The sequence below is a fragment of the Poecile atricapillus genome, chromosome 17 (assembly GCF_030490865.1).
Source record: "Poecile atricapillus isolate bPoeAtr1 chromosome 17, bPoeAtr1.hap1, whole genome shotgun sequence".
NCBI classification, from domain to species: domain Eukaryota; kingdom Metazoa; phylum Chordata; class Aves; order Passeriformes; family Paridae; genus Poecile; species Poecile atricapillus.
Window position 1 is genome coordinate 909,344 of NC_081265.1, and position 22,575 is coordinate 931,918.

General features: G+C 51.2%; 1 protein-coding gene across 1 annotated transcript in view; it reads left to right on the forward strand.

Annotated features, from left to right (window-relative positions):
• The window catches only part of RPTOR (regulatory associated protein of MTOR complex 1), a 103,327-nt gene that overhangs the window by 38,192 nt on the left and 42,560 nt on the right, over positions 1-22,575 (forward strand). The window contains exons 7-16 of the mRNA XM_058852353.1: positions 845-904; positions 4,296-4,396; positions 5,771-5,915; positions 12,564-12,639; positions 14,788-14,889; positions 17,548-17,631; positions 18,595-18,705; positions 21,100-21,174; positions 21,683-21,748; positions 22,325-22,516. Of these exons, the coding sequence (XP_058708336.1) occupies positions 845-904; positions 4,296-4,396; positions 5,771-5,915; positions 12,564-12,639; positions 14,788-14,889; positions 17,548-17,631; positions 18,595-18,705; positions 21,100-21,174; positions 21,683-21,748; positions 22,325-22,516 (1,012 nt within the window). The remainder of the gene's footprint in view (positions 1-844; positions 905-4,295; positions 4,397-5,770; positions 5,916-12,563; positions 12,640-14,787; positions 14,890-17,547; positions 17,632-18,594; positions 18,706-21,099; positions 21,175-21,682; positions 21,749-22,324; positions 22,517-22,575) is intronic.

Here is a 22,575-nt window from a genome sequence, read left to right on the forward strand (position 1 = left end):
GCTGGATAATGTGGCTCTGGAGAGGAGGGGTGTGGGAGATGGGATTGCTGAGCCCTCCAGGGTCGAGATTCCAGCGAGGGGTAAATTCCTCCTTCAGCAGCAGAGAGGGGATTCCAGAGGGGCTGGAGCTGGGAATGCAGCCTGGCAGAGGAAAGCATTGCAAGCTGGATTTGCTGGGTTTCCATCCTGGGTTTCCATCCTGTGTTCCCATGCTGCCCTGTGCTCCCGGCAGGGCTGCAGGAGGGAGGCAGTGTCCCCCCATCCCACACACTCCTGCTTTAGCAGCTTTGGGGATTTTCCAGGCACTGCTGACAGGACTCTGCGTTTTCCAGGGCTGCTGTTCCTGGAGTAGTGGGATTTGTAAGGCTGAGGAAATGGAGTCAGCAGTTTTTTTAATTAAATAACGGAGGTGTCTGAACCTGACGCATTCCTCCCGTCCCCTCCCTTCTGCCTTCCCCGCCTGCAGTGCCAGATCTCCCAGGGAAGCCCAGGCAAGGCTGATCATTATTCCAGCAGCATAATCCTCCCTGCTCTGTCGTGCTCCCGAGAGGCCGTGCTGGATGCTGGGAGCCCTTTCCCCCGTGCTGTGTTGGAACACTTGTCACCCTGACAGTTACAGTGGCCCAGTTTTGACACCTGACGATGGAAATCGCCCCGGAATCACGAGGGTGACAAATGCTGAGAGCCTCGTTTGGCTCTGATCGTGCCCTGCTGAAGTTTCCTACCCAAACACCATTTTAAGAGCAGAAACAGTGCAATAAAGAGCCCTCCTTCTGCATCCTCTCTGCAGAGCCTCGTCATTAAACACTCAATTAGTGTGTGCTATTTTACTGTCTCTCCCCAGGTTCTGCATGCAGAAGAGTGTCAGGCTGGTGCCAGGAGTCACGCTGGATTTAATAGAGAAGTAAGTCAAATTTTATATCTATTGGTGTGTCCTGAAGGGGGTTAGGAGAACAGAAGTCTGGCTGTAAGAAGTGGAAATTCCTCACAGGAAGGTGTTCCCAGAGTTTGCTGGTGTTCAGTGAGGTGTGGGGACGTGGAGCTGCTGGTGGCCCCTTGTCAGAGGGCTGAGATCACATCAGCCCCAATCTCCTGTGCCATTTTTGTGTGTTTTCAGTCAGCTGAGGTTCAAACAGCCTCTCAGTGCTGCCAGCCCTTCCACACAGCTGTGTTGGGCTGGCCAGGTTCAGCAGCAGCGTTAAGGTTATTAATTGTGCTGATTTTATATGGGGAAAATTGATTCTCTCCTCTCAGCTGGGGAGAGAGTGTGATCACTTGTATAAAGCTGTATTTCAGAGCCACTCATTGGAGCAAAATAAAAACACAGTTTGCAGCTGGCAGAGCAGAGACAAGCCCTGTCTCTCAGAGGAGGTGTCAGAGTGGTTTTCAGGGAGAGGATTCCCCACTGGGTGCTGCTTCCTCTGAAAGCTCTGGGGAAAACGTGCTGGGGTTTGTGTTTCTTGTGGCCTGGAGGAGATGGGAGGCAGGAAGGAAACCTCCCTGGGGCTGAGCTCGCTGTGCCTGAGTGCCAGGGCTGTGCACAGGTTTGGGGATGAGGAGGAGACTGGGGCCACCTCAGGCCACTGCTTAAAGAATGGCTGTGGTATGTTAATTAATTAACAATTGCTACAAGAGTGCCTCTAATCAAAGACGTGGTGAGGTCGCTGAGGGTCTGAGTCAGGCAGCTCTGACTCAGCCTCGCAGAGCACTTGGATGTTAAATCCTCTTTGAATAAAGGTTTCCTGGCAGAAATAGGTTTTTGTGCAGGCTCTTGGTCTGTGCTGTGCCACAGCACACGTGTGTGTTACAGGCTTCTCCAGGGGAAGGGTGCCAGCAGCAGCTTCCCGTGGAGATCAGATATTTAAACCTCATCATCTTCATCTGCTCCTTATATCAATTATAGAAAACACAGATTTTTATTACAGTCTCGAGACAGACATGGAATAATTCCTGGATTGCCTATGTGTATATTGTAATTTATAATTCAGTTGTCTTTAAAATTGGGGAAGGAGTTTAGATTGCAATTAAGCTGCAGCCTTTGAGGCTAAATGAAGCTGCACCTTCTCCTAAGGGCTCCGATTTCCAATTATCCAGGCTCAGCCCATGTCCTGATGAGGGAACGTGTGGTGGATCCTGATGTGCATTTACATCACAGATCTTCTGAGACAAAGCTAAAACAACCCCTTAGCTTAGAAATAAAGATCTTTGCTGGAGCCAGACAGCAAAATAGAAAGGAATTTCAGTGCAGTGTTGGGAATTTGGGAATTCTGGCTGCCACCTCATGAGACCTTTTGTTGGCAGCATCTCTGTCCACGTTCCTCCTGCCTTGGGGGGACTTTTCTGTTTGATCCCAAGACTTCAAATCATTTGTGCTGGAGTGACATGAATTGGGCTTTGTTCTGCTTTTCAGAAAGTTTGGGGAAAAGCCTAAGGAATGGTTTATGGGAATAAATCCATGGTAATGGGAACCCAAAACTGGGTGCCAAGCATTGGGGATGTACAAGGATGTTTTCATCTCTGTTGCTGCACTGAGACACATCCCTCTCCCAAAATCCCACCCTCAGGGGACCAGGAATGGCACTTGGCATTCCTGGGATTTCCAGCTTGGGTCCATTGTGCAGAAGGAAGGAATTCTAAACAAAAATCCCCTGAGAAGGGGGAAAACAAAGAAAGCCTTGAGAGCTGTTCCTGCTCCTGGTGGGGCTGATTAAACAAGAGTCTGTGGCAGTGTCTGGGCCCCAGCTCAGTGCCACTGTCCCTGCAGAGGAGCCTGCTCCCTCTGCTCCCTCCAGGGCTGGTGACAAAGGGCCCCTCTGAATGTCACCAGCTGGGGGAACGTCCTGGTGAGGCTGGTCCAGAGCAGAGCCTGCTCCAGGCTGTCATGCACCAGCACCACATCCATAAAAGTCACCAGAAATAACAAATGTGAGACTAAAATTAATGTTTGTTTCCACTCGAAGCATTATCAAATGTCAGGGGCTGGAAATTGCTCATGTTTTAATGTCTGTTTATTATTTATAGTGGAAGATGATAATTCATGGTTTGCCTTTGCACCTGGGTTTGGCAGCTCTCAGCCCCTTGATTTTTGTGTAGAAAACCGAGTAGAGGATGTCAGAGGTGATTTCTGTGTCTCAGGGGGTGCTCCTGGCCCTGGGGTCAGGGGGCTGCTGTGCCTCAGAGCCCTGGGCACCTCTCCCAGCCCCTCTGGAGCTGCTGGGATGGGACTGGCAGGAGTTTCCCTTCCTCAGCCCCTGGCTTTGCCGTGCTGGAGCAGCTCCTTTGTCCCCTCTCCCGGGGGCTCAGCCTGTTGTGAATGCAGATCCTGCTCCAGGGATGGTTTTCATGGCAACGCTGTGCTCACATCCTCGCTCCGGGGGCTCTGCAGCTCCAGCTGAGAGCTCCCAGCCTTCATCCTCCTCGGTGTTTGCCCAGCTTTCACAGCCCAGCCATGGCACCAGCCCTGGGATTTGGAGATGGGCACGTCCCTGAGCACAGGAGCTGTGTGGCTCCTGTCTGAGCAGCTCAGGAGGTTTCACACAGAACCTTTGAGGTTGGAAATGACCTCTGAGATCTCAGAGTCCCAGCTGTGCCCCATCCCCACCTTGTCCCCAGCCCAGAGCCCTGAGTGCCACCTCCAGGGGTGGGCACCTCCAGGGATGGGCACTGCAACCCTCCCTGGCCACCCTTCCTGGGGAGAAACTCCTCCTGGATCCTGCAGCCTGCTGTGAAAGTTGCCATCCCACGGTGCTGGGGAAGCTCAGCACGGATCCCCGTGGCTCCCAGGGAAGCCCCTGTGGCCTGGGGGCTGTGCTGTGCTGCACAGGGTGTTCTGCAATGCAAATATTGACAGGGAATCCTCAGCAGAGCCTCTGTGGCCTCGTGTTCCCGCGCTCGCTCCGGGGGATCCATTAGCAAACACTGCTTTGGAGATGTGTGTTTTTCCTCTCATACCAAGACAGACAGGAATTTTTCATAAGATGTTAATTTCTAGCTGGTTTAGAAGTGTATTTGTGCACGGGAATGGTGCTGCTGCATGTGGCAGAGGAGTGAGTGGCCACAGAAAGGATTCCTGTATTGGTCCTGATACTTCTGATATTTAAAAACTTGTCACAGAAAGGAAATTGGGTTAAATTAGGATTAAATCCACAGGATGTTTTAGCAGGTTGCTGCATGTTTCTGAAACTTCCTCATCCTATTGCTGATGAGGAGAATATTTTGAAATAATCATATTTCTCATGAGGAGAAAGGCAAAATAACAGGGGCCTTATTAAGGGTTTTATTTCCACCATTTGCAGGATTCCTGGGAGGCTGAATGACAGGAGAACTCCCCTGGGAGAGCTGAACTGGATCTTCACAGCCATCACAGACACCATTGCCTGGAACGTCCTGCCCAGAGGTGAGGCCAGGCAGGGGAGGGGGATGAGGAGTCAGATCCACGAGACACTGAAATGAGGAGAAAATTAAACCCTGAAACTGGAAGACCAGATCAGGATGGAGCTGAAAGCTAGTTTGTTTTTTATTTGTTCTTTTTACCAGAGCATTGCAGAGACCTGATGATTAGAACCCAGAAAGGGTTTTTCTGTGCTAACACAATTGTGGTAGCATGAATAATTCTCTTTCTTACAGTATTTGTAGAGAGCAATCTGTTTTCTTCCAGCCTTGGTTAGTAGCATGAATAAAGGCTTTTTTCCCCTCTTTGCTGGTAAGGCAGTTTTGTTTCCCATGAGTAACTTCATCCCTCATTCCTCCACCCCTGTTGTGCTCAGAATTGGTACTTGTGGAGCACAAGCAGCCAAATTTGTAAACAGTTCTCCAGCCCTGCTCTTCCTAATGCTCACACGGCATCAAATCTTCTCTGCCCTGCAGAAGAGAGCACATTTGCTATCTTTTAGGATTCATTTTGGCTTCTCATGAGCACATCAAACTGCCAGTTAACAGATGGGTAGTTCTTGATTAAACAGTACACAGAGGTCCTGTTCTCCCTCAGTAATTTTCCAAAATCTTAGGATGAGCTGAACTGAAACACCAAAAGAAGGGATTTGATCCAGAAAAGGCAAAGAAGAACCCAAGGCAGAAAGTGTTTAATTGTGGAATGGAGTAGCCATGGTGCTCTGAGGGAGCTCTGAAGGCAGAATTTCCCTTTCGTGGTTGGCATCACATCCCTGCAGAACTGCTGGAGATTCCTTGTTAGCAGAACAAAACACAATTACAAAAATACAAAACTAGAATAAATTAATAATATAAATAACAAAATAAAGAATAATATAATGTAATATGATAAGTTAATAATAACATATACTATAATGTTAATAATAACATATGCTATAGTATTAATAATAACATATGCTCTAATGTTAATAATAACATATGCTCTAATGTTAATAATGACATATGCTCTAATGTTAATAATAATATATACTATAATGTTAATAACATGTGCTCTAATGTTAATAATAACATACTATAATGTTAATAGTAACATATACTATAATGTCAATAATAACATATGCTATAATGTTAATAATAATATATTATATATATAATAATATAATAATAATATATGATATATAATGTTAATAATATTATATGATATAATAATATGATATATTATTATAATATAATAATAAAAATAATAATATAATATAGTATAATAACACAACCCAACCATAACACAACATAACCACAGCATGGTTTTATGTCTAAAGCCCTTTTTGCATGCTGCCTGAGGTGCTGCCAGGTGCTTGCAGTGACTCCTGCAATCTCTTGGCAGATCTTTTCCAGAAGCTTTTCCGCCAGGACCTGCTGGTGGCCAGTTTGTTCCGAAACTTCCTGCTGGCAGAGAGGATCATGAGGTCCTACAACTGCACCCCCGTGAGCAGCCCCCGGCTGCCCCCCACCTACATGCACGCCATGTGGTGAGTGCTGCCAGCCCCCTGCCTGCTCAGGGACACCTGGGGTGTGGGGATGGAATCACCTGGGGTGTGGGGAGGGAATCACCTGGGGTGTTGGGAGGGAATCACCTGGGGTGTGGGGAGGGAATCACCTGGGGTGTTGGGAGGGAATCACCTGGGGTGTGGGGAGGGAATCACCTGGGGTGTGGGGAGGGAATCACCTGGGGTGTGGGGAGGGAATCACCTGGGGTGTTGGGAAGGAATCACCTGGGGTGTTGGGAGGGAATCACCTGGGGTGTTGGGAAAGAATCACCTGGGGTGTTGGGATGGAATCACCTGGGGTGTTGGGAGGGAATCACCTGGGATGTGGGAGGGAATCACCTGGGGTGTTGGGAGGGAATCACCTGGGGTGTTGGGAAGGAATCACCTGGGGTGTTGGGAGGGAATCACCTGGGGTGTTGGGAGGGAATCACCTGGGGTGTTGAAGGAATCACCTGGGGTGTTGGGATGGAATCACCTGGGGTGTGGGGAGGGAATCACCTGGAATGTTGGGAAAGAATCACCTGGGGTGTGGGGAGGGAATCACCTGGGGTGTTGGGAGGAATCACCTGGGGTGTGGGGATGGAATCACCTGGGGTGTTGGAAGGAATCACCTGGGGTGTTGGAAGGAATCACCTGGGGTGTTGGGAGGGAATCACCTGGGATGTTGAGAAGGAATCACCTGGGGTGTTGGGAAGGAATCACCTGGGATGTTGGGAAGGAATCACCTGGGGTGTTGGGAAGGAATCACCTGGGATGTTGGGAAGGAATCACCTGGGGTGTTGAGAAAGAATCACCTGGGGTGTTGAGAAGGAATCACCTGGGGTGTTGGGAAGGAGTCCCCCCCCGGCTCAGGTTATTCCATGGCTGCCTGGAAATGTCCCCAAGGGGCTCAGAGCACCCTGGGATGGTGGCAGGTGTCCCTGGGTGACGCTTCAGGGTCCCCTCCAAGCCCAAGCGTTCCATGATTCCACTGGAATCTCTGCAGTGCTTTCCTGGCTCAGTTGGTGGGTCAGAAATGGAGCAGCTCCTGGCAGCCTAGTGCCCATCTCCAGAGCTGCTGCTGCTCTGGGAATTCATAATTATCCTGTCATCCCCTGGAGCTCCAGGCCAGCCCTGGCACCTTTCACTCCAATACCAAAGAAATGGGTCATCTGCTGCCTTTGTTTTCCTGAGATAAAGCTGCTCCCCAGGGATTGTGTGTCTTTGTTTTCCCAAGGCAAAACTGGTCCCCAGGGATTGTTGGGATGGGAAGGGCCTGAGGGAAGGATCCCTGTGTTGCTGAAGGAGAAGAAATTCCTACTGTGGAGTTCCACTGCTGCTTTTAAGATGATTAATGGAAATGGAGGTGGCACAGTTATCAAAAAGCTCTTAAATGTAGTTCTGCCTATCAAACCAATGTCCCACAAACAATTATAGTAAAAATGATAATAATAGCAGTAATAACAAAAATTCTGGCTTTTATTTTCTTACTCACTGTGATTAATAGAGCAGCACCAAATTGGAGCAAGTACAGAGGGGGCAGTGGCACTGAGGGGGCTCCACCTGCCTGCATTTCCAGAAGCTTTTGAATAGGTTTCCAGCATCAAATGTGGAGGAAGGTGAAGGTGGAGGGTGATGATGAATGAGTGTAGCACTGAGGAGGAGCTCAGATTCCCAGAGCAGCCTGGGACAGTGGGAGATGTCATCCCAGGGGTGGGGTGAGCTGAGCTTTGAGGTCCAACCCAAACATTCCCTGATTCCACGGGGTGGTTTCTGCAGGGAATGGAGCCAGGCTGGCAGCAGGGAGCCCCAGGAGCCTCTGTAGGTGCAGGCAAACACCGAGGAGGCATTTGCTGCTACCACAAAGCTGCTTTAATTATTGAAAATCCTGACAGAAACTGGGGAGCCTTTGGCTGGAGTTGTCAGCAGTTGGGCAGTTGAACATTGTGAGTGCTTTGGATCAGCAGCTTCTGAGGAAAACTGCTTTAGGCTTTTGTGAATGGGATGAGCTCTTCTGGCAGTGCTGGCTGGGACACTGGTAAGGACAGAGCAGGAAAAGTCACCCTGGCAGAGCTCCAGCATCAGCTGCAGTTTGCAAGTGCAGGAGGGTAGGACATGGTGTTGCAGGAGTTTCAAAATTAAACCAGTAAATTTCTGGAGTTATTTACAGCTTGCTTTTTTGCCAGCATATTAAAAATCTATATTTTCTGTTCCTTATAGGGGCATAATTCACTCTTATTGCCAGCCTATTAAAAGCCTACATTTCTGGTTTCCTATGGGAATATGACTTGACTTGGAGCTGGTGTTGCCATCCATGGGCTGAGCCGCAGGAATGAAACTGGGAACTCCTGGATCCCATTTTTCATCTCTCTCAGACTCACATGGCAGCACAATGGGGTCTAGAAACACATTTTCTTTGCTCATAATGTGGTTCTGGAGCACAGTGGTGCTGGAAATTCCTTTGGGAAGCTACAGGATGGTGCTGGAGACACCTTTGTGAAGCCCCTCAGAGCACAGCACCCATTGCTGCAGCTTTTTTAGATTTACCAGAAAAAATTCCATAAGAACAGGCACACAAAGAGCTCTTTTCCACATGAATCCTAAACACTGGTGAGGTGGAGAGCAAGGGAGCAGGGAATTGACACACTTTACTCAGTGCCCTCCAAAAGATGTGCAGTTTGCAGTAAATCCAGCAAAGGGGAAAATTCCACTTTTGTCCGAGGTGGCTCAGTGCGTTATTAGGAACCTTTAGTAAGGACAGATTTAGAAACTAATTTAGGGCTCGTTTAAATATTTTCTAAAAATAATTACTTGTCTATCACCTTTCACTCAGGAATTTGTAATGGATCCCTGATCTGAAAGCTGCAGACCCATTTTACAGTTTGGATGAGCTGGGTGATGAGATGAGGGCAGGGCAGCTGGCCACAGGCTGCTGGAAAGGATGAAACTCCAGCCAGGGGTCTGTGGGGCTCCTGTGGAGCTCCTGTGGCTGATCCAGCAGAGTTTTCTGATGGGTGTTTTATCCAGACTTTCCCAGATTTTTGATCCCCAGGGAGTGTTTTGGGGAGCAGGTCTGGCTGCCGTGACAGGGAGCAGCATGGCAAACAGCCCCTGACACTTGAGCATCAATTTTTCCTCCTGAATGATTCCCACTGCCCCTTCTGGGGCACAAAATCAGCCTCTGCTCCCTGTCTCCTGTGCCTGTCCCCAGCCCTGCCTGTGGAGAGCTGCAGGTCACACTGGGATGGCTCCTGGTCTGGGGGTCTGGGACAGGTGAAACACAAGTGCTGAGGCTGCTGAGGTGGGAGCTGCTCTGCCTTTTTCAAAAGTTAACCTTTCAAGTTGGTGTTCTGGCCATTCATCTGGGAGATCTCTTTAGCTGGAGCTTGAGGAAACGTGAGATTTCCCATTTTTTGAGGGGATATTTGACCCACGAGCTGTCAGTCTCCTCCCTTCCCCAGCAAGGGCAATGTGCTTTGGAGTCAGGAGAGCTGATCTGACACCTTGCTTCTGTTTTTCCTGCCTTGAGTTTTGCCTGCTCAGCCCCTTCCCCTGGGCTGGCTGTGTCTGTGGTGCCTCTCACTGCAGGCAGGGCTCTAACACAGGATTAATATTAACATTAATATTAATATCCATTGATTGGCTGTGCTGTTCAGCTGCCAGTGCCTCTGTCTGTTGTGCCCGAGCACAGAGCTCTGTCAGCACCTTGATCTCTGCCGTGATGGATTAGGGTTTGTGCATTACTGCTGCTGCCAGCTGCTTTTATTCACGGCCTTTGAAAAGACCTAATAATGTGTTTGGAAATATTTCCTAACACAGGTCATATATTAAACCCCAAGTGCCTTAATTATGCTTTGGAAGAGCTACAACCCATCCCTAATAGAAACAGCGTGGTGCGTTTGCAGGCCATGAAATTTGGGTTGAAAGGAGTCATAATGTACTGCAACCACGAGGAGCTGGAGATTGGGGCTGGGAACAGAACCACGAGGCAGGAACCCAATTGCAGGTGGAGCAGCAGGGGAGGCTGCAGATGGATCAGGGCTGCTCAGCCCTCCCCCGGGGAAACGCGGCTCCCGGAGCCGCACCGCAGCGCTCGGAGCCTCCACGAGGAGAAAGCCATTGTTTGAGGAGGTATTTGGAGCTGTTTGACGTTTGAAGGATTAGATTAGTTCAGATTACGCTGTAACCAGATATTTTTTTGTGTCTGCGTGTTCGTCTTTGCGTCCCCAAGTCCCATTATCGGACTTTGATGTGGGACAGAAATAGCAAAGCCTGTGCAAAGTTGTGGCTGGAGCAGGGGGATGTGCTGGGAGAAGAAAAGGATTTCAGACTTGTGCCAAATATTCACAGCAGTAACTGTTTGTTAAAAATAGCTGTGTCTGAGCAGCTTCCCTCCCAGCTGTGGCCCCAAGCAGCTTCGGGAGGTGACAGGGTGGCTGCCACACAGGTGAGCTGGGGCTGGGACCTGGGGACGTGGCCACACAGGGCAGGGCTGGCACTGGACTGGCAGAACAAGCCTGGGAATATTTAATGGCCCCAGAAACAGGGATCAGAAGGAGGAGCTGCCCCAGGGCTGCTCCTCCAGGCAGGAGCACTCCTGTTCCCTGGTACCTGGCTGGTACCACCATTCCCAGAGGAAAAGAGAGCGTGAAAAGACGTCAAGAATGCGCTATTCAAAAAAAAAAAACAACAAAAAGGACAGAGTTAAAAGCATTAGACATTGAGTCAGCCCCAAAAATTTGAGTGTGAGAAAATCAGCCTCCACGAGCTGCCAGCTAATGGGTACCCGTGGGTGCAGACAGACACAGGCTCGAACTGGGCTGAGTTTCTGCTCTCTGAGTGTTTCTGGGGCTTTCCAGTGCCTGCAGTTTGTGGCTTTGGGCAATGAACCAGTCCCTGAGCAGGGCTGGGACTCTGCCTTCTGTTCTTTGCTTGAAGTCCAAACTTTGTGGCACCACTGAGAACAGAGTCAGCTGATGGGTTCACACTGAATTATTAAACATTTAAACACTCCCAGTGTAGTGAAAGGGTTTTGGACTGAGGGGGGTTCCCTCCACAGACCATTCCTGTTGTGGTGCTGCCTTGGCTTTGGGATAAACAAAATCACAATTTTAGCCAAGTCAATCTTCCTGCTAAGGTGGGATTTTCACTTTGTGCAGTTAGTTCAAGGTATTATTAAAAAAATAAATTCCTTTTTAACACCTTCTTTTATAGCATAGCTGAGTTGAAGGCCTGGGTGTTGTCACCCCATGGGTACATCACTGTGTCACCCTGTCAGGGTGGAGGGCCTGGAGTTATTGGAGGAGAGGAGGGAGGAGAGAAAGCTGTAGAGCTCTTTGTGTCCCAATGGCAGTGAAAAGCAATCTTGCAGAGCACTTGGCAGAGAGCAGCCTCTGATCCCTGCCTTGGCTTTCATAAATCACTGGTGGGATGCAGCACCTCCCATCCTGCTCCCAAATTTATCTCTTGTTTGTGTGATGGGAGTCAGGCAGCACATCCACGGTGTGCCCACCTTTCCCGTTCCTTTGGGATATTAAAGCTGTCAATCACTGCTCCTCCTCCTCCTCCTCCTCCTCCTCCTCCCAGCCAGGGCTGCCACCAGCACTGGGACAGGGCTTTCCCTTCTCCTCCTCTCCCCACCCTCCAGGCTTTGTCCTTTCCCATTCATTTGTGACTTGGTTTGAATCTTGTAATTACTGTAACCAGTGTTTAATTGTCTGTTCAGCCAGCACAGTGAGTAACCTTTGTGTAACCTGTGCATAACCCGTGTGTAACCTGTGTGGAACCCTGAGGCTCTGAGGAGGGAGCAGCTGTTCCAGTGGTTGGAAGTAGAGAAGCTGTGCTTTGGGCAAACCTGTTTGCTGGTGTCCCACTGGCTGGGAGGATTTGTGTTTTGCACAGACACAGCAGAAGCAGCATTTTGGGTGTTTTGGAAGGGCTGCAGAACCATCTCACAGCTGCTCTGGAATGCCTGGAGAAGCATTAGAAGTGTTTGACTTGAGCAGAGTCCCTTGCACAGCTGACATTGATCAACAGCCCGTGGTTGTGGAGAGCAGGAAGGTTGAGGTTTTGTTTTGGAGGGTTGGCAGGGGTTTGCATGGTTTGGGTAACGATGGCTGTGTGGCTCCAGTGGTTTCCAGCAGCCTGTTTTTAGAAGCGTCAAAAAGAGATTTCGTTTTAATCTACTCAAATCTCTTTTAAAATTTTTTGTTTGTTCTTTCTGATAACTCTTAAACCCTTTGAGATCTGACCTCGCAGGGCTGCTTTGGGCATTTTTGTAGCAGCATTAGTGCTGCTTACCTAAAAGTACTGAGAAGAGCTCAGCATCTTCGCTGTGTGCTGCTGCAGTGAGTGACCCACAGAATCCTTTTGTGGGCAGCCAAAATCAGAGCAGTTGTCTCTGATCTCTGAACCATTCTCCTTCTGCCCAGTAAAACATACCTCAAAGGCCCTGTGGGCTGACACTGTCCAGTGCTGCAGAAAATTTCTTTAGGTGTTTTTTTCCCATTTCTCCCTGAAAACAGGGAATTTTGAGCACTTCTAAGCCAGTCAAACACTGTCCCTGTTCTTGGATGGTCAGAATTTCAGTTTCCCTTGCTGTTCCTTATGGATAACTTGTAATTCCTTCTCTTCCCTCTCTCCTTGCTCCAGGCAAGCCTGGGACCTTGCTGTTGATATTTGCCTTTCCCAGCTGCCCACCATTATCGAGGAAGGAACTGCCTTCAGGGTAAGTGGGGGACTCTCCCGAAACGTGGGCTCAGCTTCCTCTGTTCTCTGACAGCTCAGCTCAGCTCATCACTTCTGCTGGTGCAGTTGGAGGGGTTATGTTTGTGGGAAATTGAAAATGCCTGGCACAGGGTGCCCAGAGGAGCTGTGGCTGCCCCATCCCTGCAAGTTGGAGCAGCCTGGGACAGTTGGAGGTGGATGGGCTTTCAGGTCCCTTCCAGCCCAAACCATTCTGGAATTCTGGGATTGTCCCTTAGAGGAACAGATAAAAATCAAGTTTAAGCTCTTCCCTGCTGCATCATCCAGCCCCAGCGTTGGGGGTGAGCAGAAAACTCCTGCCAGTAACAGCAGTGTCTGAGACCTGACCCAGAACATTCCACAGCACTCAGACTTGACCAGGTGCTGTTACCCAAAAGGTCCCAACATGCAGCACAAATTCTGCAATTAAAGGCCTAAAGGTGAAAATTATCTCTTCTTAGAGGTCTTTTCAAATATAAACTTGAGTTTGAGGGTGTGTCCAGAGAGTTCTCTTAAGCTCAGTGTTGTTAACAGGAGTCACTGGGGGGTTTTCTGCTTTATTTAATCTCAGAGAGCAGAAAAGTAAAATTTCTAATATTATATTTAGCTTAAATTCCTTTATTAGAGTGGATTTTTATTGATTTTCCTTTGATATTTCATGAAGTGAAACCTTTAAATAATAATTACTATACAAGCTCAGGTCCCTGTTCCACCCTGTTGTCTCTCTAATTTCCAGTAGCGTTCTTGCAGTTTATTTATATTGCCAAACTTCCAATGGTTTTCTGGCTGTAATTGCAGGTTTTCTCCAAAGCCCTGAGTGCAGGAAGAGAGCTGTGGGCTCCTGCCAGGCTGGGGGTTGATCAGGATGCCCTGAGGCCTTTATCCTCCCACCCCTTGCCTTCCTGGCTCTGTGCTCTGCTTTAGAACGTAAAAAATACGATTTTTCTCCTCCTGACTTACGTTCATTTTTACTTCCAGTCTCTAACAATGTCATTGGAGGCTTTTTTATTAGTGTTAACCCTCAGCTGGGCATTCTTTGTCAAGTGGGCTGAAATTCAGGAGATTTCTGAGTGTTTTGGGGTGGGAAGAGGCAGAGACCTGCTGGGGATCAGACAGGAGGTCAGTGAAGAAGAGTGGCCACCCTCAGCTGGAGATCGATTCGGGGTGGGCTGGGAACAATTTACAAGCTGCTTTTCCAGCCTGAGAAATGTGGATTATTGTGTATTTTGGCTGGGATGGAGGCAGGTTGAGCCATCAGTGTGAGCTGGGGCTGGCAGCCCCAGAGCAGCCAGATTCCAAGCTGGTAGGAGGTTGGCTGGTGCTGGCCAGGGGGCAGGGAAGGGGACAGTCCCTGTGGCCACTGTGGCCACTGCCAGCCTGTTCCTGGGAGCAGCCGGGGGAGGCACAGGGACCTGCTGGGGCTGGCAGTGCAGCCTGCCCTGGGCACAGCCCTGGGGCTGGGCTGGCTCAGCAGCACATCACAAACCACTCCTGGCTACTCCCAGGGTGTTCTTGCCTGCCCAGACGTGGAAAATAAAATAACCTGGTGGAGAAGGGCCTGGGGGCTCCCAGTGTTCCTACAGGGATGGGTTTGGGCTGGTTTTCTCTCCCTTCTGCATCTCTTCCCTTCTCCTTCCCCACTGATTTCTGTTCTCTGTGGATTCCTGCCTGGAAGCTGCTGTGTGCTTTGGTCAGTGCATCCTCACCCTGATGTGTTCCATTCCCTCAGAGTGAGGGATGACACAAGGAATTTATTCTCATTGCTTTTGGGCTGTGTCTCCGTGGACTGGGCAGAGACAGCTCCAAGTGCTGCTGCAGGAGCTTCTGCAGAGCAGATAAATCCACTGCTGCTCCATCTGCTGCTCCTGAGGAGAGAGCAGCCACGCTTCCCCAGGACCTTTTCTGGTCACTTTTCCTGTTTCTCTACTCTCTTCTTCCTTTTTTCCCACCACGTTTAAAGGGACGTGTGTCTGCTCAGTCTTTGGGAAGATTTCGTGCCCTTAGAAAACCCCAGGCAAACGTGTGCCAGTTACAAATCACAGCTCCAGGGAGCAGGGAGGTGCACAGGTGTCAGGACTCTTGGCTTCACTCCGTGGTGTTTAACCCATGCATTCCCTCTTGGCTCCCCCAGCACAGCCCCTTCTTCGCCGAGCAGCTCACGGCCTTCCAGGTGTGGCTGACCATGGGCGTGGAGAACCGCAACCCCCCGGAGCAGCTGCCCATCGTCCTGCAGGTCAGTGCTGGGGCTGGCCTGGCTCCCTGCCTGTGCCAGGGGTGTCCCTGACCGTGCCAGGGGTGTCCTGCCTGTGCCAGGGGTGTCCCTGCCTCTCCCTGCCTGTGCCAGGGGTGTCCTGCCTGTGCCAGGGGTGTCCTGCCTGTGCCAGGGGTGTCCTGCCTGTGCCAGGGGTGTCCTGCCTGTGCCAGGGGTGTCCCTGCCTGTGCCAGGGGTGTCCTGCCTGTGCCAGGGGTGTCCTGCCCGTGCCAGGGGTGTCCTGCCTGTGCCAGGGGTGTCCCTGTCTCTCCCTGCCTGTGCCAGGGGTGTCCCTGCCTCTCCCTGCCCGTGCCAGGGGTGTCCCTGTCTCTCCTTGTCCATTCCAGGGGTGTCCCTGTCTGTCCCTGTCCATTCCAGGGGTGTCCCTGCCTCTCCTTGTCCATTCCAGGGGTGTCCCTGTCTCTCCCTGTCCATTCCAGGGGTGTCCCTGTCTGTCCCTGCCCATTCCAGGGGTGTCCCTGTCTGTCCCTGCCCATTCCAGGGGTGTCCCTGCCTCTCCCTGCCCGTGCCACATGTCTGTGTCTCTCCTGCCCCTCAGCCTCGAGCTGCTGACCCGATGGCCCTTGGGTACATAAATACCAGGGGCCTCCCCTCCCCTGGAGTTTGTGCTGACAGAAACACAAACCCCGGCCTGGGTACCACCAGCAGCACAATTTGAAGCCTTTCTTCCAAAGGGATGTGGTCCCAGTCCCTTCCACAGGGATCTGTGAGGAGACTCCCCTTCCCTGTCAGCTGGGTCTGTGACTGACAGCACCATCCATCTCTGCAAGACCAGATTTTAATTTCCTGAGTCTCCCAAGCCTTGAGAGATGAGGTGGATAAGCAGATGTGTGGTTTGTCTCTGTCACTGCGATGGAAGCAGGCAGGATTTTGCTCCAGCTCCAACTTTGCTGCTTTCCAGTGGATTGTTTGGCACCAGCAGGCTCTGCAGGAGCGTGACTGCAGTGGAACTGAGAGGTCACCTGGCAAAGGAACCCATGTTCCTGCCTGGAGCAAAACCCAGCTGGGACAGCGTAATTGTTGTTATAATTATAGCATATTAATTGTACAGTGGAGTAAGATTGGTTGGTAACAGGTCTGAGGATACCGAGAATCCAAGCCCAGCTGATGCAGGGCAGGAAGGGAGTGAGTTTCAGACCCTTTTTGGTCTGTTTTCAGACCCCATCAGGGAGCACAGCCAGCCTGGCCAGCCTGGATCCCTGCGGAGATTCGCTCTCTGGGATCTCCTGTGCGCACAGGGCTCGTGGAGATCCCGCAGGCCCTGACTCCATCCTGCCTTTGTGAGGAGCTGCCTGCTAAAATATGGGCTGTGGCACGTAAATGATCCCCCCTGTGTCCTGGCTCGTCCCTGATTTGTGTGTGTGGATGGAATTCACTCCCATTTTCCGCCTGGGAGCGCGGTGACGCGGGGCCGTGTGCGGGTGCCACACGAGCGCTCCCGTTATTCCAGGAGGAATGGATTGTGCACTGACCCCCCATCCTCACCCCAGGCTCTGGAATGTGTGTCAGCCTGGCCTCAGGGGGTTGTGCAGATCCACTGGGGGGCTGGGAATGGGGAATCCTGCAGGGCTGAGGGCATTGTTTGGGCTGGACAATGGCAAAACGGAGCTTTTCCAGTCAGACACGGATTGCTCTGGGGATGTCCTGTGGGAGGGCAGCAGTGAGAGTGCAGCTGGGGGCTGTATCTCCACCCAGACAGCCTTTTCATTTCAATGAATTCCCTTTTTGGCAGAGTTTGGAGCTCCTTGGTTTCTCTGCAGGCTGGAGGGTCCCCCTGTGCCATGTCTGTGCCTCCTGCTCCAGCCTCACCTGCCCTGCTCTCTGCCCCTGCTTTAATCCCAAACAGCTGCCCTGTTACTCCTGGGCTGGCTGATGGAATAACCTGGTGCCAACCAGGGCAGGGTGACCAAAATCCTTCCTCTTATGACCTGTCCCAAGCTCTGATATTCAGAGTGAAACACAGCAGTAGTTACCACATCCCCCCGCTTCCTCTGGGCTTCTCCTGCACCACCTCAGTATCCAGTACCAGTCATCCAGAGTGTGAGACTTGAGCCAAGTAATTTAGTTATTCTTCAATATTAAACATGAAAAATAATCTAATTTCAATATGCAGTGTGCAAACACACCGAGGAGGGGATGGAATTGGGGAGGTAAATCAAGGAGTCTCTTTCCCTGAGATCCGGGCTGAAGGATGTTCCTCAATTTAAACTGAGGATTAAACGTCGCATTCCAATATCTTACATCTGTTAAGGAGATTAAGAACTGCAAGTCTATCTGTTAATATTTCACACCAGGGTAGGTATAAGCCAGTAAAGCACCACCTCATTAGCGTTGTCAGACTCCATTTTAATGAGATTTTTATTAATGACCAACATGACCTTTTGCTCCCTCTTAAGTCTCCGCTATTGATTTGCCCAGGAAAGCGAAGGCTCTCCCTGTGCTGCTGAGCTCTGGGAGCTGTGGCTGCCCTCTGGGTCCTGCTGCAGGAACCATCCCCAGCTGGGCTGGGAAAGGTGGCTGCAATCCTTGGGGATGGCTTGCACAGAGGAGCCCTTCCCTGTGCCCTGCAGGCCCTGGATGTGTTTCCCTGGCCAATAACCCCCTCCCTCTGCCCCGCAGGTGCTGCTGAGCCAGGTGCACCGGCTGCGAGCTCTGGATCTGCTGGGGAGGTTCCTGGACCTGGGGCCCTGGGCTGTCAGCCTGGTGCGTGGGAGCTGCACGTGGGCTCCAACCCTCTGCTGGTCCCAGCAGCTGCTGCTTTAGGGGAGGGAGGTGGGGAGGATAATGCTCACATCTGACACATGACCGCCTTTGTGAGCTCGTGTGGGGGAAATGGAGGAGTGGCCCTGCCACAAGAGAGGTTTGTGTTCATCACAGCCAGCCCCGTGTTCGTTTCCAGCACAGCACAGGGGAGTTCCCTGGGAACAGTTAAGTGTAAAATAATGTAAGGGACAAACCAAGAGGAAATATCTGGGGCAGGTAAGAAGGTTTATCATATAAAATAAGTAGCCAAAAAAAGCATGTGCATTTATTATGTGCTCTTTCAGCTTACTGGCTCCTTTATCTGTTTGGTGTCTGGATTTTACAAGCTCTTCTGAGCAGGCAGCAGCTGCAGTCTGCAGTTTGGGAAGTGGCAGCATAGTGTGGAGCATAAATAAGAATTAAACAGAGGAGCAGTTTAAAGCACTCCCGTAAATGGAGCTGTTTGTTGATAAAAGTGATCAAGATGAAGCACCAGCTGGTCCTGGAGCAGCTCAATGATGGGACTTTTTAGTGCTTTGCTTTACCTCCTCCTGGAGAGACCTGTTAATTTCCAGTGGGAGGGCTGGAATTCCTGAACTTTGTGACGTGTGTAGCTGGGAGAGCCCCAGCTGAGGGAAGTGAGGATATGGAGCACAAAACAGGCTGTGAGGAGAGGAAGCTGGTGCTGGATTAACTCAGAGTCTCCTTGGACCAAATGAAAATACCTGGTGACATTCAGGATTAAAATGAGCAGCAGATGAACACACAGGGATCCCCTCTTCACTGGAAACGTGGGAAATGATTTCCAGATTTCTCAGCTGTGTCTGTAAAGATGCTGCATCCCCGGCCCTGCTGGGGTGCTGAGCTGCCAGGGGGATTTGCTGTCAGGGTTTTACTGACAGGGATTTGTTCTCTCCCTCCCAGGCCCTCTCTGTTGGCATTTTCCCCTATGTGCTGAAGCTCCTGCAGAGCTCAGCCCGTGAGCTGAGACCTCTCCTTGTGTTCATCTGGGCCAAGATCCTGGCAGTGGACAGTGTGAGTATTCCTGCCCCAGCCTGGCTCCTGGGCCTCAGCCAGAGCTCTGCTTGCTGGGGTTTCAGATCACTAATGAAGCTGGTAAGTAATTGCAGATAAATTTGTGGAGTCGCATCTCTGACTCAGGGGTTTGTGTGTGCAATTAGTTGAGTGCTATAAAATTATTAGGAGAGGTGCACACATTAATTCAGGGACAATTGCAAGTCCATGTAGAATGTCTGAATTCATGGCTGTGGATGTTGGATCTTTCCTCTTTGGGGTTTTTTTTTGTGTCTCTCCTCCATTTCAGTCTGGAGCATAGCAGTGAATTTGTGAAGGTTTTCCTGCTGTTGATCCAGCATTGTCAGGTTTAGCTTTATAACAATATTTTCATTAACATCCTAAGAGGATTTGGGAAAGCAAAGAAAATAAAACCTATTCATCTTGGAGCTGTTCTGGAAAAGCTCATTTGTGGTGCCCTGAGGCTGGTGCCTCAGCCCCAGGTGTGTGCCAGAGGCTCAGGTGAGATTCCCAGGTGCTGTTGGGCTCTTCCCCCCCTGTTCCCTCCATTGCTCTGGCATTGCCTCACTTGTTTGCAGGCTGAGCTTTAGATCAAAACACAAATAAATACTCTGAAATGGTGGGTTTGGGTTTCTCTGTGCTGCTTCACTCCCTCATTCCAGCAGCACGTGGTGGGAGTGGGAAGGGAGGAGGGGGCAGCCTCCCCAGGGAAGTGCTGTGGACACTGCTGAGGGAGGGGACAGGCAGCAGCTCCTTGCAAACAGGATATTTTCTGTCAGTTCTGAACTTGCACACCAAGCCTGCAGCCTGCTTTGGTCATGCTGTGTTATTACTCACAGTGGAGCTGTTTATTCCACGAGGAGGAGGAGGAGGAGGAGGAGGAGGAGGTGTCAGTGGTGCTGGGTTCCCGTGTGGTTCCCCAGAGCTCAGCAGGGAGGGGGTGAGGTCTGGCTTTGTGGCATTGCCTCCCTGTGAGCCCCAGGAGCGTGTCCTGGCTCCCCTCTGCTGCTGGAGCCTGCAGTGGAGCCTGGGAATGGCTCTGTGAGGAGCAGAGATGCTGACACTGGAAACAGAGGGGACAGGGAACCTGGGAATGGCTCTGTGAGGAGCAGAGATGCTGACACTGGAAACAGAGGGGACAGGGAACCTGGGAATGGCTCTGTGAGGAGCAGAGATGCTGACACTGGAAACAGAGGGGACAGGGAACCTGGGAATGGCTCTGTGAGGAGCAGAGATGCTGACACTGGAAACAGAGGGGACAGGGAACCTGGGAATGGCTCTGTGAGGAGCAGAGATGCTGACACTGGAAACAGAGGGGACAGGGAACCTGGGAATGGCTCTGTGAGGAGCAGAGATGCTGACACTGGAAGCAGAGGGGACAGGGAACCTGGGAATGGCTCTGTGAGGAGCAGAGATGCTGATCCTGAAAACAGAGGGGACAGAGGAGCCTGGGAATGGCTCTGTGAGGAGCAGAGATGCTGACACTGGAAGCAGAGGGGACAGGGAACCTGGGAATGGCTCTGTGAGGAGCAGAGATGCTGACACTGGAAGCAGAGGGGACAGAGGAGCCTGGGAATGGCTCTGTGAGGAGCAGAGATGCTGACACTGGAAGCAGAGGGGACAGGGAACCTGGGAATGGCTCTGTGAGGAGCAGAGATGCTGACACTGGAAGCAGAGGGGACAGGGAACCTGCAGCGTGCAGGAGCTGGGGAAGCCCTCGTAGCTGCAGCCTGGCACCAGTCCAGGCCCTCTGCTCCTGGCTCTGCCAAAACCAGCAGCTTCACTCTCCTCAGCACTAAAATATTCTCTTGCATCTCTGCCTTGCCATCCCCGCCCCTTTCAGCAATTAGTTCCCTCCTTCACCTTCTCCTCCTGATGAAAAATGCATGATCCTGTCTCCGGCAGAGCCGTGCCACAGGGAGCTGATGCCAAGCTGGGCTTTCCTCCCTTCCATTTTCACTTTCTCCATGTGGATCCTCTCGGAGTGACCCTGGAACATCAGCCTGGAGCCTGAGCTGGTGTGTCAGCAAAGCTCAGAGCTCCCCACTGAGCCCAGCCAGGAACCCCCTTGTGCTCCCCAGGGGCTGCTCTGCGCTCTGGGCTGGCTGAGTAGGAGATATCAAAGTGCTGGGGAGCTTTAATGTGGCTCCTTCGACTCTTCCCCAGAGCAGGAGCTCACATTTGCTGCTGTTTGTGGCACTGTGGGAGTGGCAGAGCCTGTTCTGGCCCTGTGGGACTGTCTGGGTGCAGCCCCCAGGAAGGGCTTGAGCTTTATTTGGCTTCTCAGATGAAAACAAGGTTGGATAGAAGTGGTTAAGAAATGAAAGGTTTATCCTGGAGGAACAAACGTGTGTATTGTGGTTCTCACTGTGGTTTTCTTGGTCTCTTTTGCAGTCGTGCCAGGCTGACCTGGTGAAGGACAATGGACACAAGTATTTCCTCTCGGTCCTGGCAGATCCTTACATGCCAGTAAGGACAATTTATCCAGACTCTGTGGCCTTTGCTTGCCTTGTTTTCACTGGTGTTCTGCTGTTCTGGGGCCACGTGGGGCTGCCTCCAGTGGCAGCCAGTGCTGTGCTGGGCAGAGTCACTGCTGAGCTGTGTGACAGAGGCAGCCACACCAACCAAGGCGTTACAAACTCGCCTGGAGCTCTGCAAGCCGGGTCTGTGTGAGGGTGGGGCTCCAGGATGGCTGCAGGAGCAGGGAGCTGTCCCATGGCTTTGGCAATTCCCTCTGCAGCAGCTGGGCTCCCATCAGGGGTGTGTGGGGGTCTCCCCACGGCAGGAGGCTGGGAGGATGCTGGGGAAGTGTCTGGGGTGTAGCAGGGCTGATGCCAAGAAAGGGGAAGGAAAGCTGGAATTCTGTCATTCTTTTAACATGGCACAAACTGCTCTTGGGTGATGCCACGTTTCAGGGTGGGCTGTAGCTGTTCCCTGCCCTGTTCTGCAGGTAACCCTCAGTCTGCCTTGTTTTCAGGCTGAGCACAGGACCATGACAGCCTTCATCCTGGCTGTGATTGTCAACAACTACAACACTGGCCAGGTGAGTCCCAGCAGCCTTTTCCCTTCATCCTCTCCCAGCTCTCTGCCTCACACCTTTGCTTTGGTAAAAGTGTCCTGGCTGGCATTGAAGCCCAAACCTGAACTTGGAAACAGAACTAGGACCTTGGTATTTGTTATTTCTGTGTGGATTAAGAGAAGAATTGGCCTGGAGATGTGACAGACATTCTGTACCCAGCACCTGGCAGTGGGGGACAAGGACAAGAGTCCCTTCACAGCCACTGGCACAGAAAGATCCCTGATCCTGTCCAGTGGGAACCTGATGGCTGGGAATGGTCTGTGGATTCAGCCATAAACCTTGGGGCTCTGACAGGTGCAAGGAATGTTTCCAAAGGGGAAAAAACAAGCTTTATGCATTACAGAAAGCATTTTAATGCTCAATCATTTCATCAACTCTACTGCCTTTCCCTTCATACTGCTGGTATTCTGTAACAAAATCAGTCTGGAACCACTGAATGATTATTTTCTCTTGGCTTCCTGACTCCTTCAGAAATATCTCGTTCTGTGGGGATGAGGTGGGAAGCTGTCATCCCAAACAAAGGCTTGGTTTGTGTTGCAGGAAGCCTGCCTGCAAGGGAACCTGATAGCGATCTGCCTGGAGCAGCTGAACGATCCCCACCCGCTCCTCAGGCAGTGGGTGGCCATTTGTCTGGGGAGGATCTGGCAGAACTTCGACTCAGCCAGGTGGTGTGGGGTGAGAGACAGCGCCCATGAGAAGCTCTACAGCCTCCTCTCAGATCCAATCCCAGAGGTAAAAACCCAGCTCTTTTGGTAAAAGCCACAGAAGTTCCTGCAGAGCAGGGCCTCCTG